Source organism: Notolabrus celidotus, chromosome 22 (genome assembly GCF_009762535.1).
Source record: "Notolabrus celidotus isolate fNotCel1 chromosome 22, fNotCel1.pri, whole genome shotgun sequence".
Lineage (NCBI taxonomy): Eukaryota > Metazoa > Chordata > Actinopteri > Labriformes > Labridae > Notolabrus > Notolabrus celidotus.
In genome coordinates, this window is record NC_048293.1 from 24,751,918 (window position 1) to 24,777,093 (window position 25,176).

The 25,176-nt window shown below is 41.5% G+C and overlaps 1 protein-coding gene across 3 annotated transcripts in view; it reads right to left on the minus strand.

Moving 5' to 3' along the window:
* Positions 1–3,214: 3,214 nt before the first annotated feature.
* The window catches only part of fgfr3 (fibroblast growth factor receptor 3), a 94,707-nt gene continuing 72,745 nt past the window's right edge, over positions 3,215–25,176 (minus strand). Inside the window, exons 8-18 of one of the 3 annotated variants that reach the window (XM_034675350.1) lie at positions 23,610–23,754; positions 22,816–22,991; positions 18,552–18,700; positions 17,023–17,144; positions 16,752–16,862; positions 16,472–16,662; positions 14,651–14,773; positions 14,086–14,156; positions 11,312–11,449; positions 9,511–9,616; positions 3,215–9,238 (exon numbers count right to left, since the gene is read on the minus strand). In XM_034675350.1, coding sequence (XP_034531241.1) covers positions 9,074–9,238; positions 9,511–9,616; positions 11,312–11,449; positions 14,086–14,156; positions 14,651–14,773; positions 16,472–16,662; positions 16,752–16,862; positions 17,023–17,144; positions 18,552–18,700; positions 22,816–22,991; positions 23,610–23,754 — 1,497 coding nt within the window. In that variant the 3' untranslated portion in view covers positions 3,215–9,073. The remainder of the gene's footprint in view (positions 9,239–9,510; positions 9,617–11,311; positions 11,450–14,085; positions 14,157–14,650; positions 14,774–16,471; positions 16,663–16,751; positions 16,863–17,022; positions 17,145–18,551; positions 18,701–22,815; positions 22,992–23,609; positions 23,755–25,176) is intronic. The other 2 variants (XM_034675351.1, XM_034675349.1) reach the window with 2 other exon arrangements.

Sequence of the window (25,176 nt, forward strand, 5' to 3'; positions counted from 1 at the left end):
TGCTGCAATTTGAAGGTGAATACTGCTTTGATTTAGGATTATACTGGAGCTTGTTTGCTGATTGCTACAGCCAGTGTACCTTCTCCTCACTTTCACTTTGTATGCATGCTTTTATGTATTTAAGAAAAGGATCTTAAAACTTTATTTTTAAGGGTCATAACCTGTGCTCACATGCAAGTTAACAGATCAGAGTAGGAAATCAAACTTTGGCAGGGAATCTCATAATGTATTAACATGTGCTGCAGTAGTCCTAATCCACATTTAAAATGCAGAGGGTAGGTGATTCCATCTATGCAACATTGGCACACACTTGAAATTTAGACATTTATCCTAAATCCTGAGCTTGAATTATAAAGCTAGGGATAGTTACCTTAATTATCTCAGACTAGATGCTGCTATAGGCCTAGACTGCCGGGGGAACTGGCACACTGACACACTGGGATCCTAGCTCACCCCCTTCCCCCCAACCCCCTCATCACTTACTTTAACTCTGCCTGTCCCATTAAGGTTACTAACCATAGACCTTTCTGGAGTCCCTGAGCTCCATTGTCTAGTAGATTCCTCTGAGCTGCCGTAGACGTCCTCCTGCTGCAGACGATCTGGACTCCAGCTGATACGGACGTGCTGGACTCCAGCGGCAACAGCTTCTACGACTCGTCTCATCACTATCACTTCTCTCTCTTACTCCCCTCTATCTGTCTTTCCAGACCTAACTCGGTTGAGGCATGATGGCTGTCTAACATGAGTCTGGTTCTGCCTGAGGTTTCTGCCTGTTAAAAGGAAGTTTGTCCTCGCCACTGTAACTAGCTTAACACTGTGATGTGCAATGCTCATGATGGATTAAGGTGGGGTCAGACTGAGTCTTACCCTGTCTTGAAGTTGGGTCTCTGTTCATAATTTGACATAGAGTGGTCTAGACCTCCTATGTTTGTAAAAGCATCTTGAGATAACGTTTGTTGTGATTTGGCGCTATACAAATAAAGATTGATTGATTGATTGATTGATTGATTGACCAGAATTAGCTAGCTTATCTCTCTCTAGAGTTAAAAAAGCAAACCACAACTTCTTAAACTCACAATGTAACATGAAATTGGCTTTAAAAGAACAAGGGAGGTACTTTCTGTTACATGTTTCTTGATGTAGCCTTGGTGACCAGATGTAATAGCTTCAGGGAGGCAAGCGCACCAATGGGCATGCCCTTAGGTGTGACATTACGCCCCACCTTGTCATGAGTTTATGTTTGGTTCAGTTTTTCCATGTGTTTCAATCCTTGGTTTCTCCTGTGTTTGTTCTGTAGTTCTCCCTTGTGTCCCTTGTGTGTTTTGTGATCCATGTCTCTTTTTGTACTACCTTAGTCTTGTCTTGTGCTCTCTGTTTAGTAGTTCTGATCCCTGTGTTTCCAGGTTTGTTACTTCCTGTCCCTGTGTGTTTCCCTCCTTTTTGATTGCTCTCATTAGTTTCCCCTGTGTCCTGTGTTCCACACCTGTGTTAATTACAGTGTATGTAGTTCCTCTGTTAATATTAATAATACATTTTCTTTAAAAGCGCCTTCCTACGCGCTCAAGGACACTTTACAGAGAGGTTAAAAACACAATAACAACAACTAGGTAAAATAAATAAAGACAACAAGCAGAGTAACACTAAGTTAAAATGAGGCAGTGAAGTTAAACAGGGAATGCAGCTTGGAACAGATGGGTTTTGAGTTTTGATTTGAAGAGGGGTAGAGTCAATGTTTCGGATGTCTGGTGGGAGTGAGTTCCAGAGTTTGGAAGCAGAGCGACTGAAAGCTCTGCTCCTCATGGTGCTGAGACAAGCAGGGGGCACAGAGAGGTGGAGGGAGGAGGAAGACCTGAGGGAGCGAGAGGGGGTGACAATGTGGAGGAGATCAGACAGATACAGGGGGGCGAGGTTGTGGATGGCCTTAAATGTATACAGGAGGATTTTGAAGGTTATTCTGAACTTGACCGGGAGCCAGTGGAGCTGCTGGAGGATGGGGGTGATATGGTGGAAGGAGGGGGTTTTGGAAATGATGCGGGCTGCAGAGTTCTGGACCAGTTGAAGCTTATGGAGGGATTTGTGAGGGACACCGAGTTTCCCCTGTCCTGGGTTTGATCAGTGTCCGTCTCTCCATGTGTTCTGTGTCCCTGTGTTTCCTTTTGGATTTGGTTTTTGGACATTAAAGTGAGTTTTGTTTGTGCCTTTTGCTGATTAAAACCTTTTTATCTAAAGTCTGCAGGGTCCTCCTCCTTCATTTCTCCACACCATGACAAACCTAGACCTTAGACCAGGGGTTCCCAAACTTTTCAGCCCACGACCTCCAAAACATAAGTGCCAAAGACTCATGACCCCCCACTGTCCCTCGAAGTGATTTAATGTGGTTTCATTTAGCTGGTCTGCAGAAAATGACCCTACCTATATGAGCATGTGTCTGTGTTTCCTGTGCCGTTATGAATTAACCTGCTGCTACTGATGCTTTTGATAATTAACTGTTCACTAACCCTAAACTAAGGAGTCATGTGGCAAAAAGAAAGGCAGAAAACTAATTTTCAAGGTTTTATTTCAAGTTTAGCTACTATTTTTGTGGATATTTTTTACTTTAATGGGTAAAATGTACTAATTTTAGATAACTTTAAAGAGAAAAACATTCTGGAAGACATCTCACGACCCCCCTATTTGTGTCAGGGAACCCCTGCCTTAGACCACCTTAAAGCTCCTGTGAGGAACTCTTAGTTTATGCAAATTCTGACGCCCTCTGAGGACAAAGTGTTTCCTCAATTGCTCCTACACTTCTTAACATCAGCATGTTGTTAATGGTATCAACTGTGCCAAAGTGCAGCCTCAGAGGTCTGCTAGCCTAGCTGTTTACTCTTAGCCTTGTAAGCTTGTGTGTTGTCTTTTTCCAAAGCTTGTTTACATTCAGTGGAACCCACAGTCGGTTTATGCAGAAGGGAAACTAAACTTGATATCTGCGACTGTACCAACAAAGAGCTCAGACAAAACAAACGGAGACACTCTGCAAACAAACTCACCGACGTGTGTGTTCTGTGATATTTTGGTTTCATTTCATTAACATAAACTTCTAAACTTGTGATGTGTTCCCCATGAATCACAGAGCCTGACCGGGTTTTTTGTTTGACTTGTTTTTTGCCACCAGATCTGTTTGTTTTTTCCCGAAATACACGCTCTCAGCGACAGACACAGCGATGACAGCAAACACTATTATAACATGTTTATTGAAAACCATTTTTGACAGCATAGTTTGTCAGGCACAGAGAGAGAGAGAGAGAGGGAGAGAGAGGGAGAGAAAGAGAGAGAGTCTGGTTGTGAAATAGTTGTTTTTGTCCCAGTGGGAGATGTTTGCCCAGAGGGGTTTGTTGTGGTGGAATGTTACAGAGGATTCATCATGATCAAAACAGGTACAACAAACAAGCTATGAATTACAAATAAAAAAGTCACATAATGCCAAATGGTTAGTTTCACCTTTCTATGTTAGAAACATGAATACACAGGGAGGAAATAAATTATATGGGAGTGGAAAAAAAAAAAGGACAAACATGATATTTGTCTCGTTATTGTTTGTAAGAAACCTGATGTGGAATGCAAAATGACAAGTGACGTAACGGAGAGAAAATAAACTGTGTATGAAAATAATTTCCCCTCTAAGATTCTTACAGAATAGCTCACACAGCTACATAAAACTCTACTCATGTACATCAGCAATGTGAAAGCACGTTTCAAACTATAAATTAATCCGGGCAAACGTCAGATTAGAGCCGCACAGGATGAAAAACCGTTCCAACCTTCAAAGAAAGAAAGAATGAAAACCCAAACATTAGACGAGTGTACGTCAGACAATGAAGAAACCTCAGATAACACACCTCTCCTCCCTTTTAGATTTTCTTTATGCCGAACAGAAGAGAATAAATAAGTCAGTCAGAGTGGAGACGACAGGTGGATAAAGGCAGATGTGTGACTGTACATACAGTAAGAAGCCCTCCCTGTTGAAGCCAAGGTGAGAACTCATCAGTACCGATGGATACATGTTCATTCTAAATGATTTGTTGTTTTTAACATTTGCCTGTAAAGCAACTCACATTTCAGGTTATTCAAGACCTAAATAATAGTTTTGGCTAAGGCTGTCAATACTTTTATTTTTTGTTTGTTTAAATAAAACATTAAATGTTATCTTTTCTATGATATAACTCCATTATCTTGTGATTTTTTCTGTCTGATGAAATGTTTTTATCTACAACTTTTGTGTGGTTTTTGCTTGACAAGAATAAAAATGCAACGTCTCAGATTTGTTGCTAGCAAGGCTTAATAGCGTCTATAAGCTAGTTAGCCTATCTTACTAGCTTCCACTTACAACTGAAAGACAGAGTTAGCAGTTCAACAGGTCTTTCTAAATGTCTAATGTACAACAAGGGAAATAATATTAATAATAGAAGGCTATTTAACCAATTATGTTGGACAGCAAGGCTCCAGAGTGACTAATAGCCGAGCTAGCACCACCAGCCTTCGATCCTCCTTGCAGGTTAATATCCACATGTTTGTGCTGCTTACATAATTCTCCAGTCTAGTGGTTAAAGCTTAACTAAACACAGTCTACAAACAAATGTACCTCGCTTTTCTGAAACAAGACACTCCCAAACTGCACTGCAATACAAGATGCTATCATCTGTGCTTGTTTACATCCAGGTAGTACAGCATAATAGCAGTAGCCATTAAGCTACTGTACAACCCAAGCTAGCCTGCAGAAATAAAAGTAGGCTATTAATATTTAATTTAAGTGACAAGTTTTTCTAGTGCCAACTAGTGAGCGTGGCTACATTGAATTGCCAACTTCACATGCAAATACAGGACAATGTTAGCTAAGCTAGTAGCTAGTTCTGGTAACTGACAGCGTCTCACTTATAATTCAGGCCCACAAATGATGAGTAGATAAACTCTCATCAAGAAGCTTTAATCTTATTGACTTCTTAAAACTATGTTAAATTGGCACTTCTGAAAGTATTAGCTAAATAGTATTAGCTGTAAGCATAATTAGCAGTTTCTTGAGGTTGGGTTTGTTGGGACAAAGTGAAACTGCAGTGACTTGTGGGTAAAAAGGAGCTGATTTTTTCAAAGATTTCAAACAGTTTTTTGGACTTACAAAGATAATAATTAAGTCACACTGAATATTAATGTTAATTTAAGTATAAATGTGAGTATGATTTTGATGCATATGGCAGCATTTGCTTTGTTCCATCAGCATACCGAGTTTTGTCCCTTATTGATATCCAGCATTTTGTTACCAGCAGTGATAATCTACTTCTGTTGCCATAAACAAGACAAATGTTAAAAACAACACATCCTTTATAAAATGCGATCAGACAGAGAGACTAAGGCTTCTGTTGTCTGACATAAAAGCTCGAGCAGTGTGAAGAAAAGAGGCCAGGGAGGGCATCCAAATCAAATCAAAACAAAATCAAAGCAGAGATAAATTAAGCGAGGAGCAAAGCCTGATGGGGGAGCAACAGTATTAAGTAAAATGACTACATCTCCGTCATCATCATCTTCTGGCTCTTTAATGAAAAACAACACTGAAAAGCAGATAGCTATGAATAAAAATACTCTCACCATAGGGAAAGCTTTTACCCAGCATGGAAGAATAAATAAAACAAACAGCATCCGTTTCATTAGATCCATCCAAACTTTACACAAGTGCCCTCTTGTCTTGTTCACTTGGGGGGAAAAAAAAAAAAATCAGACTTATATGTAAATAGCCTGCTTCTAGTGAGAACTGCTTTTTTATTTTACGTTTTTGCAATCATACATTCAAAATGTGATCAAAATGAACCAATTAATCTATTTTCTTTTCATAAATTGTTCCAGGCACTTCTTAGATTTGGGGCCAAAAACTACAAAACTGTTCTGATGAAAACCTTTCACTTTACAAAGGCCGTTTTTCCATGCATATACCGATGAAAAAGTACATAATTTGGTGCTGAAAACACAAAAATCTCCCAGTGTAAGAACATATTTAAATACAAATTTTCATTTTTTTAAGTACTTCAAATATTAGGGAGCTTTCATTAAGTACCGACACAGTCTTGTTGGGTGATCACAATAAATTACTTTACATTAATTCAGGTCACACAGTGGAAAAAGGCCAATGCACAGTAAAGAGTTAACACTGTTTCTGTTTAGCAGCGAGTGAATCATGACTCTGAACCCTTCAATGCCACGTGAATGTTACTTTCCCTTTTTTTGACTTCTCTAAAAACAGACTCTGTAAACATTTCAACCCTTGCACTTTTTTTGGGGTCAGCTGGAGATACGACTGCATACAAAAAAAAGGGTAGATATCAATTTGGCAATCCCATGATCCTTCCCCGCACATGAAACCTTCGCCCGCCTACATTCGACAGTGCAGTATTTGGTTCAGAGATCTGGAGGACTCGGTGAAACAGACTTTTAAGACTAATTTGGCACTTTTTTTTTTCAGCACATCAAGCTGGAAGGAAGGATCAACCACAGACTTCAGAGTCTCCTTATACAAAACCAACAAATAAACTGTTTATATATTTTCTTTTTTTCTGCTGTGTGAAATCACACAGCATGCCTTCATTTCAGTTTTAATACTATAGAGCAGCGATAACATCTCAAGCGTGTGGGCAGGTTTTGTAGTAACGCTCAAGCCTAAAAAAGACATACCAGCTTTACATCTCTGCCTTCAAGCTGATGCATCTATCCACGAGTCTGACACAGCACGCAGCTCGTTAGCCTCGACCCTGTGACCTTTCTATTTCAATATAAGAGTTTGAAGCCTTCAGAGGGACCTTTACAAAAAAAAAAAGGCACCTAAAATCCTTTTAGTGTGTGAAATAATCATTCTATTAAAGCTGCTGTCATGGCTACACATACAGGAGCAAGGCTTTCTTTTTACGCTTTGATAAAATCAATCATCAAAGTGGAGCAGAAAACTATTCCTGCATTCTTACGGGACTCAAAACCCCAGAATGCATTGCAGCCAAATGCACTGCAACTTCATATTAGTAATGCAACTTTCACTTTTATTGTGTTTTCCATTTGCACAATAATCTGTTGCCAAAGCTTGCATCCTTGTATGTTTTCACCTTTTCCTGAAAGAGGAAAGATTTAAGAACGTTCTCTGATTCTGGGAAATGTAGTTCACAGCTACAGTTGAATGAAACTGCTCACTAGCTGATGACTGTTTCTTATGGGTGTCTTCTGGCCAGGGTAGTTAATCATTTAGCATTTTTCAATTTCATTGTAGAGTTTGTATGTTATAGCATAAGATGCAGATGCAAACAAGCTTTAGGTCCATGTGGGAGGACGCACTGATGGTGCAAATCAAGGCCAATACCAATACCGATGTTTAAAATGATGCTTTTTGCATCAATAGGGCTGAAATCAGCTGATACTGATGTTCACATCGGTGCATCTTCTGCATACAGTGGACCCAACAAAATATTGGAAAGCAAGTATTCTATATATGTAGTGTACTTAACGTTGCTGTAAATAAGCTAGCAGGGATTTCTGAACATAACAGAGTGAACAGTGAAGCAGGTTAACGAGGAGGAGTCCTCCTGAGGTTCTCTGAAGGCTTTTTCACAGCTAGTTGTTTTTATCGATGTCTTTAAGTACTTCAGTCATACTAAAAGGCCTCTCTGGTACATAACTTGAAGCGCTGCTATTTCTTGCCCAGCAAGAGCTAATCATCGTTGCTTTCATATTGCAAACGTCAACTTTACACACCAGGATCAGAACTCAGCAGAGAACCCTCCGGCTCCCTTTTTAGCGGGAGCTTTCAGCCTCTGAGTCGTCCTCTGGCGGTCGAACCGCACTCGCTCTGAAAACTCATCTTCACCTCTGTCATACATTCTTATCATTTTGAAACTGTAAACAAAGAAAATAAAAAGATGGATAAAAAAAAACAGAGGAGTCTACCTGTTGTGGAAAATGACGTCGCAGTTCGGTTGTAAAATAAGTTACAAAAAAAAATAATAAAAGAAATAAAATCTTTGCGTACAGTACTAAAATACTAAACTAAACCTTTCAAACTTAAGAACCACATGTTAAGTCTATAAATATCTTTACAAATATACACGTTAATTATTCAAATAAACCTTTTCTGTATCACTTTAAACGATTAAATGATTTACACTTTCATGACAGTGTCTTCTAGATTGCAATGCTTCCATCCTAAAAACAATACTTTAAAAAAATGTAGTTTTTTGTCTTTTAAGTACATGGCTGTGTACAGCAATATGATACATATTTTCATTTATATATTTACAATAAATCATTTTCTAGATACATAAAAAAAAACTCCAAGCTTAACTGTACTAATTACTGATGGCCCTGAAGCGTCGCCTCGTGCTTCACGAGGAATTTGTTCCATGATTATCACAAAAGGTTTTTTTCAGGATGTTAAAAAGTTGTAAGAAAAAACATTTGATGCCCACGTGATCCTCCTCGTGTGTTCTGTAAAAGCTGAGACGAGTTTTGGAGAGTCTTAGGAAGAACGTGTCCCATCGTGGATTCTGTCTTTGCTGGTATCTTGTTAATGGAGTTTTCTTTTAAGAGCGAACACTTTCATCCCGAGCTGAGACGAGAGGATAAAAATCTGAGGTCCTCGCCTACTGAATCGCAAACCAGTCACTGACCAATGCCCTTCATTTCCTCCTCTTATAAGCTTTCAGTCTTCTTGTAAGTCTCAGGAGGTTTATTTTTTATCCCAGTAGGCACGGAATGGTTTCACCCCACAGATTGTCCGTAAGAAAAAAAGACTGGCCCGAGTACAAAAATATAATTTCATTTCTGAAAAGAGGAACACAAACATGGTTTGACAGCAAAAAATAATCCTTCAATATCTGAGGAGTCAGTTGGGTTGGAGGACAAAGAAGACTCAGTCAAAGAGGAGCTTAAGACCAATCGAAGAGTTGTGGAAGTATTGCATGCAGAGTTTGATTTTTCCACATCTTGAGGAGTCACTGAGTTTGGAGGAGTTTGTAAGAGAGGAGGTCAAAGTTCAATTTCCTCCTTCCCCTCCCCCCAAGCTCAGGTTTTATGTCCTGATCACCCCGTTACTGGGGAGCTGTTTGGGAAGACAGGGCTCGTCGGGCAGCGGGTCGTGGGCGAAAACCGAGTCGTCTCCTGAGGAGCAGGTGCTGTTTGAGTCCTGACAGGTGGGCGAGTACTGCTCGAAGGGCACCGCCAGGTCCAGGTACTCCTGTCAGAGGAGAGGTCATAGGTCAGGCTGGGGTGTCACTGTCAAATCACACTGTGGTCACAAAGTAAAGTGAAGAAATATGTAGTTTATTCTACTTTCAGAGGGTTGACTAACTTTTATAACACACTGAAATGAGGCTCTAAATGATGTGACTCTTAAAGCTTTATCAGTGTTATCTAATGGAGTTTAAAAGTGGTCCAAGGTGAAACTAAAGGTTCAGTTTTGAGTGTTTCTGCGCTATCAGTGAGCAGCAGCTGTGCACAGGGACTTACATCGGTAGAGGTCATCGATAAAACCCGGTCGTGATCTTCTACCAGCTGTCTGAAGGTCGGTCTCTGTGACGGCACCGCGTGCCAGCACTCCCTCATGATCATGTACCTGAAAACAGCCACATGAAGCTTCAGTCACTCTGCAGCTCATCCATTAAAAGCTAAAACACATCTTAAATAAACATCCTCTGATCTCGGATGGACCGCTTCGGGTCTGCTGGTTCTGCAGCTGGATGGAGACGCTCTGTAATTGAGGTTAAAGTGAAGTAAAGGGCTCATCATTTCTGGTTTCTACTGGTCTTCACTTTCATTTGATTCCAGCTGAAAGGAGAAACGTTTAACCGCAAATTACGGTAATGGAAGTCATCTCGTGACAGCTGCGGAAACGAGGAGAAACCCCAGATCACGTCTGACGATCGATGGTTCCCCCAACATTTATAAACATTTAAGAGTTCAGCCTAAAACCTGGATTTATATTACTGATCGTTAGAATAAACATATTCTCACCATATTTTCAACATTAATAATAAAACCTGCCAGATTAAATTCTTTATAACTTTAAAAAATACATATTTTGGGGCATTTTTTCCTTTATTCAATAGGACAGCTGAAGAGAGACAGGAAATGTGGGGAGTAGAGAGTGGAGGAGGACATGCAGCCAAGGGTTGAGGCTGGAATTGAACCTGTGACCTCTGTGAGGAGGGCTGTAGCCTCTGTATATAGGGCGCGCACAATGGCATCCCAATTCTTTATAACTTTAACCAAAAAATTCAGGGTTTCCTAAATTCAGGACACTTCTGTGTTTTGGTTGAAAGGCTGCTATAGTTAGACAAAACTGATTGTTAATACAGGATGCATTAAAGTACAGTGAAGTCTATTTTTGTTATACTGCACAAAAGCTTCACTGAAGTTCTGAAGGAACTCTGGTCCAGACTGTAGCTAAAAATATAATTTACAGGAATGATTTCCAAAATAAGGTGATTTTATATTTACATCTGGTAATCATTTAAAGAACAAGGCTGTCTTTTTTTTTTTTTTTAAAGTTATATTTTTGGCCCTTTTGCCTTTATTTGAAATGACAGCTGGAGAGAGACAGGAAATATGGGGAGTAGAGAGAGGGGGAAGACATGCAGGAAATGGTAGACCGGCCGGGAATCGAACCGGCAACCCCTGCGACGAGGACTGTAGCCTCTGTACGTGGGACGCCCAGACCGCTAGGCCACCAGCGCCCCCGAACAAGGCTGTCTTAATTTCACTCTGGGGTGTGTTGAGGCTTTCAGCATGCAAATCTGGTGAAAATTAAGCAACTTAATTGACTTTTATTTTGAAATGTTGTAATTAGATCTGGGATGCAAAACTCTTTAGTGTGCATATTAAGATCTAATCATGCATTTGGTATTAACGTGCCTGAAATAAACCAGCAAAAATGAATTATTTATAGCATTTCAAAAGTAAAAAACAAAACTAGCTCAGGATATTATCACATATTAGAATCATCAAGATTCAAGATTCAAGATTCAAGAAAGCTTTATTGCCAAGTGAGCTTGCACACAAGGAATTTGACGTGGTGATTGGAACACCGGTACTCAACAACAAGACAGTAAGGGCCATAAATATAGAAACCTAAATTTAAAATTCTAAATAAAATACTATCTCTAAAGAGACATAAATAAATGTGCCCAAGCCAGAGTGCACAAGTCTACTAAGAGGTTGAAGTCCAGGCTACAGCAGGTGGGTCAGGTTCTTCTGCACTGAGCTGCAATACTTTAACATGCAATCAAACTGATAATAATGTAACACCTACAGTTCATGTGTGCAGTTTGCAGGTTTGTCCATCCGATGTCCCTCCTTCAGCAGCTTGAACAGTTCCTCCACTGGGATCCCTGGATACGGAGATCCTCCCAGGGTGAAGATTTCCCACAACAACACTCCGTAAGACCACCTGAACACACACAAACACACACACAGACGCACAATGAATACAAATTAGAGGTCAAACGCTGTGTTGCCTGAAGCAGTGCGGGTTCAGAGAGGGGCTCGTGTTCCTCCTCATACACTGATGAATCTGTTTGGAGGAAATATTGATCTTCAATAATGTTTTCTGCATCCAATTTAAGAATCAGTTTGACTTTCTCATTGTGTGGGACAGTCAGTCGATACGTGTGAAAATCAACCCTCCAGCTACGGAGGAGACGTGTGAGTCATTATGAAGAAAAGGAAGGTAGAGTGTGACGTGTTGAATGAGACCATGTGACCACAACTGATCTGACAGAGAGGGCTCTCCTGGAATATCACTGCTGTTTTATGTTACCATATCTTTGAAACTTTGAGAGTACAAAGCTCTTCTCTTCAGCGTGGCGTCTGTATTTATCTATCAGGGGCGGCACTGACCTAAAGTAAGCACAACACATACTTAAAAACACTTGCACTGTATCTACAGTTACAGTCCAGCTGCTGCCTGACCCATCCTTCTTTCCTCTTTCATTATCTGTGTCAGCAGCTTGGATTCACTGCTGCATTATTCCTAAATGGCCAAATGAGTGAAGGTAATCAGATAATAGCAGTCTATTAAACCAGAGTGCTATTGTTCGACCGTTAGTCCAGTGAATCAGAATCGGACCCTCCTCCCTCTGAGGCGCTCAGCAGGGCTTAATCTAATTATCCTCGCTCCGGTCCAGAGCGCTGAAAACAGCCGCTGCTGGACGAGACGACCGGTGCTCCGTGCAAACACACAGAGTGAAAAGGAGACCAAAAGAGAGACGTCTGTGACAAGGGGGACAGAGGTGGAGCTGAGAATAACGGGCCAGACTACTGAACCAGAAGGATCTAAGTGGTGTTGTTGTGTTTATGACGTGAAGAAATCAAGGTTCAGGGTCAGGATGGGTTCAGATCATCTCAGGATGAAGACAAAATTGGGATAAGAGGTTGCAGGCATCCCAAAGGACTCTTCAGCATTAATCTACCGTGTTGCTGATGTTTCATTTAGCTTTTGCAGGTCATATAGAGATCATCAGTGTGTTTTATTACCATTAAAAACTCCTCACACACATCTTTAAATCACCTTGACTTAAAACAATCCAGCCTTAAAATGTGCCATGGCATGATGACCTGTGGGAGCTAAGTGGGTTTAGGTGTTTTGGCCAATTATGCATCCAAATGTTGTCCCGGGGGTGTCAGAGATCTAACCAGCGGCCCTCTACCTCGCTCTCCTTTTAAAAAACACCGGCTAGTTTTCACCTTTTCTCACTTTCCCTGCTTTTAGTGGGTCAGAAAGAATGAAGGTGCAGTGAGCTTTGTTCTGTGCAGAGTTTATAGACTCTGGGACACCTCTGAGGCTTCAGAATAAAATCCTCACCTCAACCGTTTTAGTGGGAAAAAGATTTACTGGCAGCAGAATAAAAAAGGCCCACGTCGGCGCAGAATAATCCTGATGTATGGATTTGAAAAACGTGAATAAAGTCCTGTATTTACGGGTTAAAACGTGTGAACCAACAGTGTGAAAACAGCTGCCTGAGAGTTCTCACAGCCAGTTTGTGCATTTAAACTTGTAAATGTTTGAAAGCTGCACAAACTGTAACACCAACTGAGTTCTGTGAGCTGCAGTTTCCTTCAGATCACTCCCTTTTTCCTTGTTTGGCTGTGATTGTGTGACAGATTTGTTTAAATGTGTTGAAGTCTTTCCCCGTCTGTTTGAGTGAAACAGTGAAAACCATCACAGGTCAGAAGTCAGAGTCCCCCCGGGGTGTGTGAGAGTAAACTGGCTGTGGAGTGACTACTGTATGAAAGGAGGAGGAGGAGAGGTGGAGGAGGAGGAGGAGGTTTGGCGGGAGGATCGACTCTGTAATCCAGACCTGCTGAAATAACAGAGCGGGCCCGATTCTGCTCTCGGCCCGTTCCCAGTCTGGTGTAATCACACGGCGAGCCAGTGTTGACAGGGGCCCGTGTTTGGCTTGGATGGCTGTGCTGGGGACACAGCGTCTGACTCAAAATGCTGCTGAGGGGGGGCGGGCAAGCAGTGGTTCAAAAAGGGGGTGCAGCTACTACGGCACACATTGACTTTATGACCTCCTCGTGTAAAACCGCCTCTCTTCTCCTGATAGCAGACGACTCAGGAGCAATCTGAGGTTGCACGAGATGCATCTGTCTCCGCCGCTCTGATTCTTTGGAATCAATGTGAAAAACACCCTGAGGGAAGACTTTTAATAACCCCCTGACCCTCTTATCTCCTACTGTTCTGGCTAGGTTGGATTTGCACTGATAAAACAACAGTAAGAAGTTTGGCCTCTGTTTTGTTTTCCTCTCTCTCTGATGTCTTGTTCGGAGATTAAAGAACAAACGCAGCGAGGAATGTGGAGCTCAGGATTATCAAGCAAGTGCAGATGACAGCGAGCGGGAAATACTTGGAGAGAGGGGGAACGCCATGATTTCATATTCACACGCCACAAACTCAGCTTTTGATGCTAACGCGCTCCGTCGTGATATTTCAACACCCCGGATTCCACCCGGTTGTACAGCGGGCCGCTCCACATGAGCGGACAGTTGGCATGTGATGCTTTTTGGGGGTTTGTGCAAACTTACACGTCGCTCTGGTGCGTGTAGACCCGGTCGAACAGAGCCTCCGGAGCCATCCATTTCACGGGCAGACGACCCTGCAACAACAGAAGCATCGACAGAACCGCTTTAGTCAGCAGAACCTTTCTGTACAGAGCAGACAGAAAAACATGGACCCAAATGCAGAGTTTGTTCTGCCCTGACCGTCCTTGAACTCATCGTAAGAACCTCAGCTGCACTTGTTGAACAGGTATGAAAGCTGTGTGTACATTAGATGTGCTGATTCAATACATTCTTTCAAAGCAGAGCTCAAACTGCAGCTTTTCTTATCTGACCTTAAATGAACTTTCAATATTTGTTTCAAACGTGCAGTATTTAATGTAATCATATTTGTCCATGTCAGCTGCAGATACATTTGACTTAACGTCCTTTTAAAAATACCCAGCTTATTATTTTGACATTCAGATGAAGTTACTCTCTTTGTTTGGGCTCATAGGATATCTCATTTCAAAAAATGCTCCCACCATTCAAACCGTAAACTGACAGATCAATAACATCTCCCCACACAGACTCCTGACGGGACGAGACTCACGTTTGTGGTCTTTTTGTAGTAGTCTATATTGTGCACGTCTCTGGCGAGACCGAAGTCGGCGATCTTCATAACGTTGTCCTCCGTCACAAGGACGTTCCTGGCTGCCAAGTCTCTGTGGATGCACTGAGGGAGAGAAAAACAAAGACATCAAACACACATCGACACATTGCATCGCTCAATCACACTTGCACACACTGCAGATAACTTTCATTTACCTTTGACGGACGCTGTTACTCACAAATAATGACCTTTATTTCACCCCAAACCTTATCTTAAACTTACTCAGCAAACATTCTAGTGATGAAAAGACTCAAGATAAGTGGAGAGCTGGTTTGTTTTGTTATGCTGTAGCTTAAACTTAGACGTTAAAAGGCAGACTTTGAGTGTTTATTATGTGAAAACTTCAGATTGTACTTTTTTTAATAACTAATCATGACTGTTTTTGTCTTTCTTTTTTATAAATCAATCCCTCATTGTATTTTGTTTGTAATTTCTATATTTCTATGACTTTTGGGGGGATAAAATTGTAAACAAACTACTTAACAGAATCTGAGAAGTATTCAAAGTTCTGTTTAATGAATTAATTCAAGTCAAGCATTTCAGTTCTCGCCAAAGCCAAGAACATTCTGGATCTTAATCACTACACATTCTCTACTGTTCACTTATCTTACCATGTCTCAGTTACTTTACTGAGGTTTGGGGAAACACCTATTAAAGCTCACTACAACCACTGTCAGTACTACAGAAAAGAGCCATCAGAATAGTTCACAATGTTGACTTCTGTCTACACAAATTCATTGTTCTTCAAATCCAAAATATTGAAATGATTTGACCTTGTAGATTTTAAAACTGCACAAATTGTGTACAAGGCAAGGAAAAATCTCCTTCCAGGAAATATTCAAAGATTGTTCTTTGAAAGAGTGGGGGGTTATAACTTAAGAGGGAAGTTAGGATTAAAGATGGTGAGTGTTCGGACCACAAGGAGAAGTTTTTGTATTTCAGTCTGTGGTGTAAAACTGTGGAACAGACTCAATATGGAGCTGCAGCAATGTCTGAACATAATCCAGTTCAGGAAGAGGTTTAAAGAAGTAATTTTCATGAGGTACAAGGAGGAAGACAAGTGTTGATAATCATAAGGGGTTTACTTCTGTTTGTAAATATGAAGATAATATATGAAGATTTAACGTGTGGGAGTGCTCTAGTAAAATGCCAGATAATAGGGAATGAAGGGGAAGGATTAGATAAGTTTTAACTTCTTCCAACTCCTTTTCACACATGTAAAGTAAAATGTTTCAGTGCTTGCTAATATTGATTTTGTTTCCTTTGTATAACTGTTTTTTTTTTCTTGTATGTGTGTAATACTATTTCTTCTTCTCTACTTGTATGCTTTTTTGTTTTTTTTTCTATTTTACTTATACATGTTCCAAATAAAGACATCAAATCAAATCAAATCAAATCAAATCAAATCAAATCAAATCAAATCAAGTCAGTCTTCATCCTAATCTGCACATCTGCACTTTAATTCAACTTAAGCTCTACAAAGCGTAGATTCCTGACATATCCTGGGCCTAAAAATGTATATACTTGACAATTTGGGACTTTTTCATCCACACCCAAAAACACTTTTGATTCCCTCCTGCCTTACAAAGTCGTGAAAGGAATCCGTACTTATTATGGAAGACGTTTTGGAATAATAATCAAGATTACATCAAAAATGTCTCCAAACATGATGCATGAATCCACACCGTCGCTGAGTTTAACCAAACATCTCTCATCGTTACAACATCAGCATTAGTGACACATTATCATCCCCGCACTGACCTTCTGCGAGGCGAGGTACTCCATGCCTCGGGCAACCTGGTAGGCGCAGGACACCAGGTCTTTGAAGGTGAGCTGCTCGTCTGGGATTTTACACGTGTCGAAGGAGTAGTCCATGCCCGGAGGCCGGCGCGCCCGCAGGTACTCCCTCAGGTTGCCTTTAGAGGCGTATTCCACCAGGACGTACAGAGGACCTGCGTGCAACAGAGCGCACAGAGTCACCTTCAAATCATGGGTAATGAATGTGTTGATGACTTACTCCTGCAGTGTGCTGCAGACTCACCGTCCTGCGTGCACGCTCCCAGCAGGTTGATAATGTTTTTGTGTTTGCCGATCATCTTCATCATCTCCATCTCTGACACCAGGTCCGACAGATCTTTATCTGTGGCGTCATCTGAGACGTACGTATGAAAACAGATCAGAACTACCAATGACACAGAAAGACGCAGAAATGTTTACAGGGGTGGGGATGTGGGGGAAAGAAGAGACACAATGTTGCAGAACAGTTATACTGTTATACTTCAGTCATAGTTAATTTCACAACAATCACTGACCTTTCAGCATTTTCACAGCGACAGTGAGCGGCTTGTTGGGCTTCTCTTTGTCGATGCCGACAGCCTCGGCCATCACCACCTGCCCGAAGCAGCCCTCGCCAAGAGGTTTACCCAGAGTCAGCCTGAAACAAAACAAGACAGTCTCAGACATTTGGGATTTTTGTTGAAGAAGGAAGTGGATTTAGCCTCTGTTATTTCTGATTTCTGGCGTTTCTTTCAAGTCTTTTATGTTTGACGCACTTCCGCTTGCGTCGCCTTCTTTTCGCAACTCATGAAGTCGCCCCCTGCTGGCCATTACTAAGACTTCAGGTTTAAAGATGACATATTATGTTCTTTTTTATCAAAACATATTGGTCTAAGAGGTCCCCAAAACATGTCTTTGAAGTTTATGCTCATAAAAACACTTTGAAATCAGATTTTGGTCTGCCTGTAAACCCCTCTTTTTCAGCCCTGCTCAGAACAGGCTGTTTTCTGTGTCTGTGCCTTTAAATGAGAATGAGCTCTCTGACCACGCCCCCTCAGGAAGTGGATGTGGCCTCGGCTGTCCAGCACGTTGATCTAATGTTTACATGTTGGCTACTCACAGACCCACGTTACTTCAACCCTCTGAATCTGATCCAGAATCTGATCCTGACGGAGAGGCGCATGCAGCAGGACCTTTCTGAACGATTGGTCACAGATTTAGTGTTTCTTGTTGTTTTATTTGTCAGTATGTCGACGTGTGTCTTGGTACACAGCTACAGCTACGAACATGTAGCTATGTGGCTATGCTAACTAGCGCTAGCACTTTTCCATGAAAATAAAAATCATCCACTAGATCTTCAAATCTGCAGACGTGGGGAGTAAAACCGACCTTTGTGTTTATTAAGACAGCCTACAACTAGCATGCCTCCCTCCTAAGCTCCTTGTTAGCACACATGTGTGCAGGGAATGAAAAACAGAGGAGGGGTTGAGTTGTATTTTATTCAGTCTATGGGCTGAACAAGCTCCGAGCTCTGACTTCTGTTACAGACCGGATGTCGTTGTGACGTATGAAAAACACTGAAAACTGAAACGGCTCGTTTCAGCACACATTTACAGAAAGGTGGAGAAATCAGAACAGGGGCAGAATGGATTTTTTCATTTTCGGGGGTTTTGTAGACATGCCAGGGACACATATTTCAGGTAGAGAACCATTAAAAGGTTGATTTTGCATGATATGTCACCTTTAAAGGCTGTTCCACATTGGCTACGTCCAATTCTCATATTCAGTCTCTGCATGTTTCTAATTCCTCTCTGCAGTCTTCATGATGCCAGGCACAATAACTGTGGGGGAGGGCGTCACGCTGACCTTGATGTATTGACGGCTTACATGTTTTCACAGCACATCAGGGTACAACGACAACAGAAACAGTATCTATCAGTCCTGTAATATTTTCCTTGGCAGCAGCATAAAAAAAAAAAAAAAAGCCACAGTGCTCCATGTTTGCTTTCTGACAGGCGTGTAAACAGCAGAGATGGATGCAGACATCCAGAGCGATTTTTCTTACCGTGTTCGAGGAAACTCCCATTTGGGATCAGAGGGCAGCTCCAGCTCGGAGACGTTGGCGAGCATGGGTCCGTCGCTGGACGACAGGCGGGCGATTCGGACCAATGGGGTGTTGGAGTTCATGGAGGAGTTAGAATCCAAGGACACCTGCTTGGGTGCAAAAGACAGACTGTTATAGTCTCTGAAAGGGGAGAGGTAGTGAGTGTTTAAACACAGAGACAGGGGGAAGGAGAGAGCCTAGCATGACCTTGAAAATGAGGTCGATAACAGCAGTAGAAATTAAAAGTAGAAGTGTAATATATACAGTGTTTGATTGTAAACTGCAGCGATCCAGCAAGTTCACTTTTGCACAATATTCTTCAACATTTGATGAAACTTCTTTTTGGAAAAACAACATTTGACGACTGGATAGATGATTCAAAAACTTTCTGATGTGAAATTATTTTTAGCAGCTTCAAACATCAGACATCTCTGGACCGATGTCAGAGCTCATTCAGCAGCTCGGAGTTTCTCTGACAAACAGCCTGACTCATGACACTAGCAGTGACTTTTACAAACAGTCACCCCGTGGCTGTGCACGGGAGGAAGCAGGCGGTAACAAAGACGAATGAAGGAGGAAGCAAAGGTGGGCGAGCGAGCGTGTGGCGAAGTAGGATGGACGTCTCTATCCATCAAGCCGGCTCCATTCCCAGACCGGCGGTCCTGCCGCCCGAACCCTGCCGGCTCTCGCTCCTCTCGCCATTTATCTGAGTGCTGTGGGGGAGAGCTGATGGCTCCGGCCCCTGCTTTTTGATGGATCTGTTTGTGTCAGAGTCTGCCAGCTCGGCCCCTTCAGGTGGGGTCCTGAAACAAACATGCCCACTTACCAGACTTTCCTCCTCCACATCTCTACTGGAGGAAAATGAGAAAAACGCCGCAAAGCAAAGCTTAAAAAAAAAACAACCCGGCCACAATTTCAGAGGCATGAAAAGTAATATCTGATAGAACATGCCAGGGGGTTTAGGGGAGATTTAGTCAGAGTTATGAAAAAGAAAGGAGAGAAGCGGGAGATTAGCTTTACAAAAACGAAGCAAAGATTACAGAAAAATGCAATAAGAACTTTCCCTGTGCTACCTTATAAGAGCATGTTTATGAAAGTACAAGAATAGAGGAGATTTAGGAGCTGCAATTAGAGCATCTTTTCAAAGGTGATGAGCTTCATACCTGATATTTCCTAACAAGGTGGCTTTTATGTAACAAGCACTAATGAGGGAAAATGTGTGGTTTTTTCCTGCCTCTCATTCCAGCTTAATCCTGACTTTGGTTTTAAAAGTCATGTGTTTGTTTTCAAATAACAAGTCATGGATTCCTTTCTGAAACTGCATCTTTCTGCAAACGTGGGTCCAGCAGGGAGATGAAGTTTGTCTGCATGTTCGACATTTACACGATCCTCTGCATCCACAGAAGGTCTAAGTCATTCTGGGTCACGACTACCAGGAGACATCAAGAGATTAAGGGCCACACAGCTCTGCCTGGTAGTTTTTTGAAGATGACATAAGACAGAGAGGTTTTAAGAAAAGACTCAGAAGCCCAGGAGCTCAGACCGAGCTCTTTTGATGAGCAGAGTGAACAAAGGAGACTAGTTAGAGCTCACACGGAAAAGGTGCCCTTGCCTGGTCTTCAGAGAGCCCTTTTCCCTTCTTGGACATGTCTTATTCTTGTTCCTGTTTTGACTCAGACTTGTTCTGGTCGACCCACTGATGGATGTTGACTCAACCTTTCCCTCCCCTCCTGCTCGTCTGGAGAGTAAAACCCCCCTGAATGATCCTCTGCAGCCATTGCTTTCCTAAAAGCCTTATTCCAACTCGAAAGTAACACCTCTACTACAAGTTAAATTGATTTATCTGGCTTGTCTATCTGACAAAAGACACAGATACAAACTGAAGTCTATAAATGATAATCTAATAGAATTATTTGATTTGGATGACAGCCAAAGAGCCTTAAAAGTTTCCTCTTTTGTCCAGAGTTAAATGGAACCACTTTCATATCTGTCAGTACAATTTAAAGCTGGAGCCAGAAACCAATAAGCTTAGGTAATCATAAAGGAAAAAGTCTTCAGTTTCTATGCAAGGCTAGCTTTGTATCTGCCATGTAGATATGAGAATGGTTTTGATCTCCTCATCTCAACCTCAGCAAGAAAGCATACAAGAATATTCTGTTATGGTGTCACCCTGCTCCTTAAGACTTAACAATTAACATGATTTGGTCCTGGTCTGAATCCTATTTGAACTCTGCTCTTGAGTTGAGCTTTGACTTCACTTGAATGCAGTCCTGAGAGACAATGACGCGGAGACTTCTGCAGACTGCGGGCGATGCAGCTGCTCCACTTTATGTTTCTCCCCAAACAGTTGAGGGGCGAGTGTGCGTTACACAGAGAGTGAAATCTAAAACTAACACTGACAGTCACAGGAGGGCATAAATATCCCTGAGCTGAATCTCCTCCAAGATAAATGCGAACACATGCCACCAGTGTGTAGCCGTCCGGCGTCCACAAAACGTCATCAAAACAGCAGGACGGAGACAGATCCACGGCAGATAGACGCTATAATCTCCTTCTGTTCATACCCTTACCCTGCATGAGCCCTGTTCCACTTTATTCAAAACTTGTAAAAGTAACAAAGACAGATATTACAAACTCTTCTGCAGACATCTCATCATGGCACTGCTGCAGAGAAATGACTCTTTTTTTCCATGACTCCCCCGGGCTAATCTGGGAGCTTCCTTGAGTTGACAAAGTTACTGCGTCCTTGACTGTCGAGGCTGTTTTGCAGTTCAATTTGGAAAAAACAGAGAGAGCTAAAAACAGCATCTGACGCATAGGATCTAGATTCTGATGAGTCTGGATCTTTTTTAACCAGTTCCCAAACTCTCTGGGTCTGGAACAAACACTGGAACTTCCAGCATTTCAAGGACTCCAAGCAACTTTTATATTACCTGCTAAATTCTGGCATTACAGACATGTTTCTATTAAGTTGTTTTGAAGTTTTCAGGAGTTTTGTGAGGGGAAATAATCCCCTATTGCTACATAAATTTAACCACATCATCTGCATATTATCTAACTTAAGTTATGGAACGTATGATTCAAGTGAAGCTTCACAGACAGGAAGAGAGAAAGTGGAGGAAAGGGTTTTATCTTTTTGTTTCCTGTCTCTTGAAGGAGAACTTTTGGTTTGCAACGAGTTTCTGATGAGTCTGGATTTTTTTTAACCAGTTCCTAAACTCTCTGGGTCTGGAACAAACACTGGAACTTCCAGCATTTCAAGGACTCCAAGCACCTTTTATATTACCTGCTAAATTCTGGCATTACAGACATGTTTCTATTAAGTTGTTTTGATTCTTTGTGCATGTTTTCAGGAGTTTTGTGAGGGGAAAAAAATCCCCTATTGCTACATGAATTCAATCACATCATCTGCATATTATCTAACCAAAGTAATTGAATGTATGCTACAAGTGAAGCTTCACAGACAGGAAGACAGAAAGTGGGGGAAAGGGTTTTATCTTTTTGTTTCCTGTCTCTTGAGGGAGAACTTTGGTAACTTTTGCAATGAGTTTCTGATGAGTCTGGATTTTTTACCAGTGTTTCTTACTCTTCGGGTCTGGACTAAACCCTGGAATTTCCAGCATTTTAAGGACTCCAAGCACCATTTCTATTGTCTCGAGACCTCATGAGAATGACAACGAAGTCTGCAGAATTTCAAGCACTATAGCTGAGGTTTTCATTCATTTCCAAGAGTTTTGTGGGGGAAAAAGACCCTATTGCTACATGAATTGAATCACATCATCTGCATATTATCTAACCAAAGTAATTGAACGTATGCTTCAAGTGAAGCTTCACAGACAGGAAGAGAGAAAGTGGGGGAAAGGGTTGTATCTTTTTGTTTCCTGTCTCTTGAGGGAGAACTTTTGGTTTGCAATGAGTTTCTGATGAGTCTAGATTTTTTTTACCAGTGTTTCTTACTCTTCAGGTCTGGAATAAACCCTGGAATTTCCAGCATTTTAAGGACTTCATTTCTATTGTCTCTAGACCTCATAAGAATGACAATGAAGTCAACAAAATTCAAGCACTGTAGTTGAGGTTTTCATTCACTTCCAGGGGTTTTGTGAGGAAAAAGATCTTAATGCTACTTAATTTAAATCACATCATCTGCATATTGTTGAATCAAAGTTATCGAGAGAGAAGAGAAGGGAAAAGTGTTCGTACGAATCTTGTATCTACTTTCTGTTACCTGTCTCTTGAGGGGGAACTTTGACAGCTTTTGCACGGGCGGCGTTGGCAGCGTCTTCTGCGTCGACATTCTCATGCGGCAGAGGACGACGATGACCACAGCGAGGATGAAGAGTACGCAGCCCGTCACGTAGATAAGGATGTCGGCATAGTAGTCCTCCTTTTCTGGGCCCACTGCTTTGGAAGGAGGAGGTTTAACTATATACATCGAACAAGATATATGATAAAATACCATCATTTCACACTTAATGCTACTGAAATATTTATTCTTGATGATTGTAAAGACATATTTGTTTGCTCAGTTGCACGTTTCACTCCAAGATTCTGGGAAGCAGATTTTTATGGATCTGTAAATCAAATCAGAAACAGATCTCAGTGTTCTGCTTGTAGTTTTATGCAGTAGCAGGTAATTGCACCTGTGATATGCTTCTCCCCAGGGAAGTAATTATAGTGTTGAACACAGAACACAAAAATGTCTTTAAATTGCCTCGTAGCCTTGAGACATTTAAACTGACAATCTGCTCTGATTAAAAAGCAGCTTTCAATGACGGCAGAATTGTGTGTTTGCTACGTCCAATTAAAGGGGCGTCGACACTGTAGCAGCGCTTTTAAAATGTGTTAACAAGTAGCAATTTGACATAATGTACAATAATAGGTTGGAAAATGAGCGTCAAAGATTGCGCGACTGAGCAAAATATGACATTGTTCAGCATAATTACAGCAGCAATGATCATCTCATAACATTTCAAGTGGAAGAAAAGGACAATAAAACCCAGGGAGAGAAGGAGAATATACCTGGAAGCACCGTCAGCCAGGCAGAGTGGTAAGCATAGCCGATAGAGTTCCCTGCCAGACAAGTGTACTCGCCCGCATCCTCAAAAGACACATTGGTCAAGAAGAGAACCTCTAGCTCCTTATCTGTGGTATTAATACCAGCCGTCTGTGGGAGAGGGAAAGATAAAGCGAAGAAAGAGAAAGGAAAGTCATTATGAGCCCAAAGCTTTTAAGAGGAAGCACCCTGGAGAGAAAGGATAGAAGTGAGGGGCTTGAATCAGCAGTGATGCACTTTCCTCACCACCACCACCACCAGCACCTGAAAACACCCAAGCAGCACCTTCACCACGCTGGAAAAGAAGCTCGCTGGTTTAATCTAAAAATGTAACCAGTGTCTTTAATCCAGAATGATTCTTCTCAAGTCATTTTGATCTCTGATTTAGTCCCAGGAGTCTGAATATGTGGGAATACCTTATAGTCACAATAGTTCAAATATCAATATGTTTGCTTTTTCCAAGAGGCTGTTATTCTTTAGAGAAATTTCCAGAAACAAGATTGAACTGTTAATGCTGAAATGATAGATTTCATATGCTACATTTTTTCAGGCAATATGTGTCGCAGGGTCAGAGATTTTCTCCTGATTGACAAAATTTTAAATTACACCAGCATAAAGTTGATCTGATGCCAAAGCAAAACATACAGATCCCCTCACCACAGGTCTTGCCTTGAAAGTGATGTCCTTGTTTATCTGATACAGAACTGTTGTCTCCATGCATGTATATTATTTCATGGGATTCCTCAGGGGTCTACTCTGGGTCCTCTGCTTTTTCTTGTTAGATTTTGAGCATTATTTCTGATGCCAAAGCAAGAAGGATCCCTTTACCTAAAGGTTTGTTTCTAGGACTCTCTAAACAAGACATTCCCTTTTCTTCAAGTTGTGTCAAAAGCCTTTTTTGGCTTCTTAACTTTCCTAATGAATATAATACTAAGCATAATCTACCTTACTGTGGGCCTCATGATGTCATTTTGAAAGTAATTACTGTTAGTTTGACACAAAAGCTTTTTTTCCCCTCTGATCTGCCTTTTTGTAAATTTCGAGGCGTTCCTCAGGGATCTACTCCGGGTCCTCCGCTTCTTTTAAGATTTTCTTTTAGCTTTATTGCTTTAAATAATAAAAAATAATGATCTGGTTTTAAATACTTTCAGATGACCAATCTTACAAAGACTAGCTTTATAATATCATGCCATACCCCCCTCTATGAGCATGGTTAATTATAGATATCCTTGAGTTTACTGAACTGCGGCTTTCCCCTTTGACTAATGGTTGCTGTGATGACCAGTGGGGGAGCTTCTTTCAAACCCAGTGTCTGATGTGGATTCGTAGGGGGTGGGGTTGGGGCGCTCTCATTCCCCAAGCCTCAGTAATCAACAGTGACATCCAGACCCAGTCATGAATCAGACTCCCGCTGCATGCTTTCATATAAAAGCACATTAATACAGCTGGTGGATGCACTCCCAGGGAAATCAATATGTTGTGTGTGTGTGTGCAGCATGATTTGGTGGGGGGTTTTCACGCTGCTTTTTATCT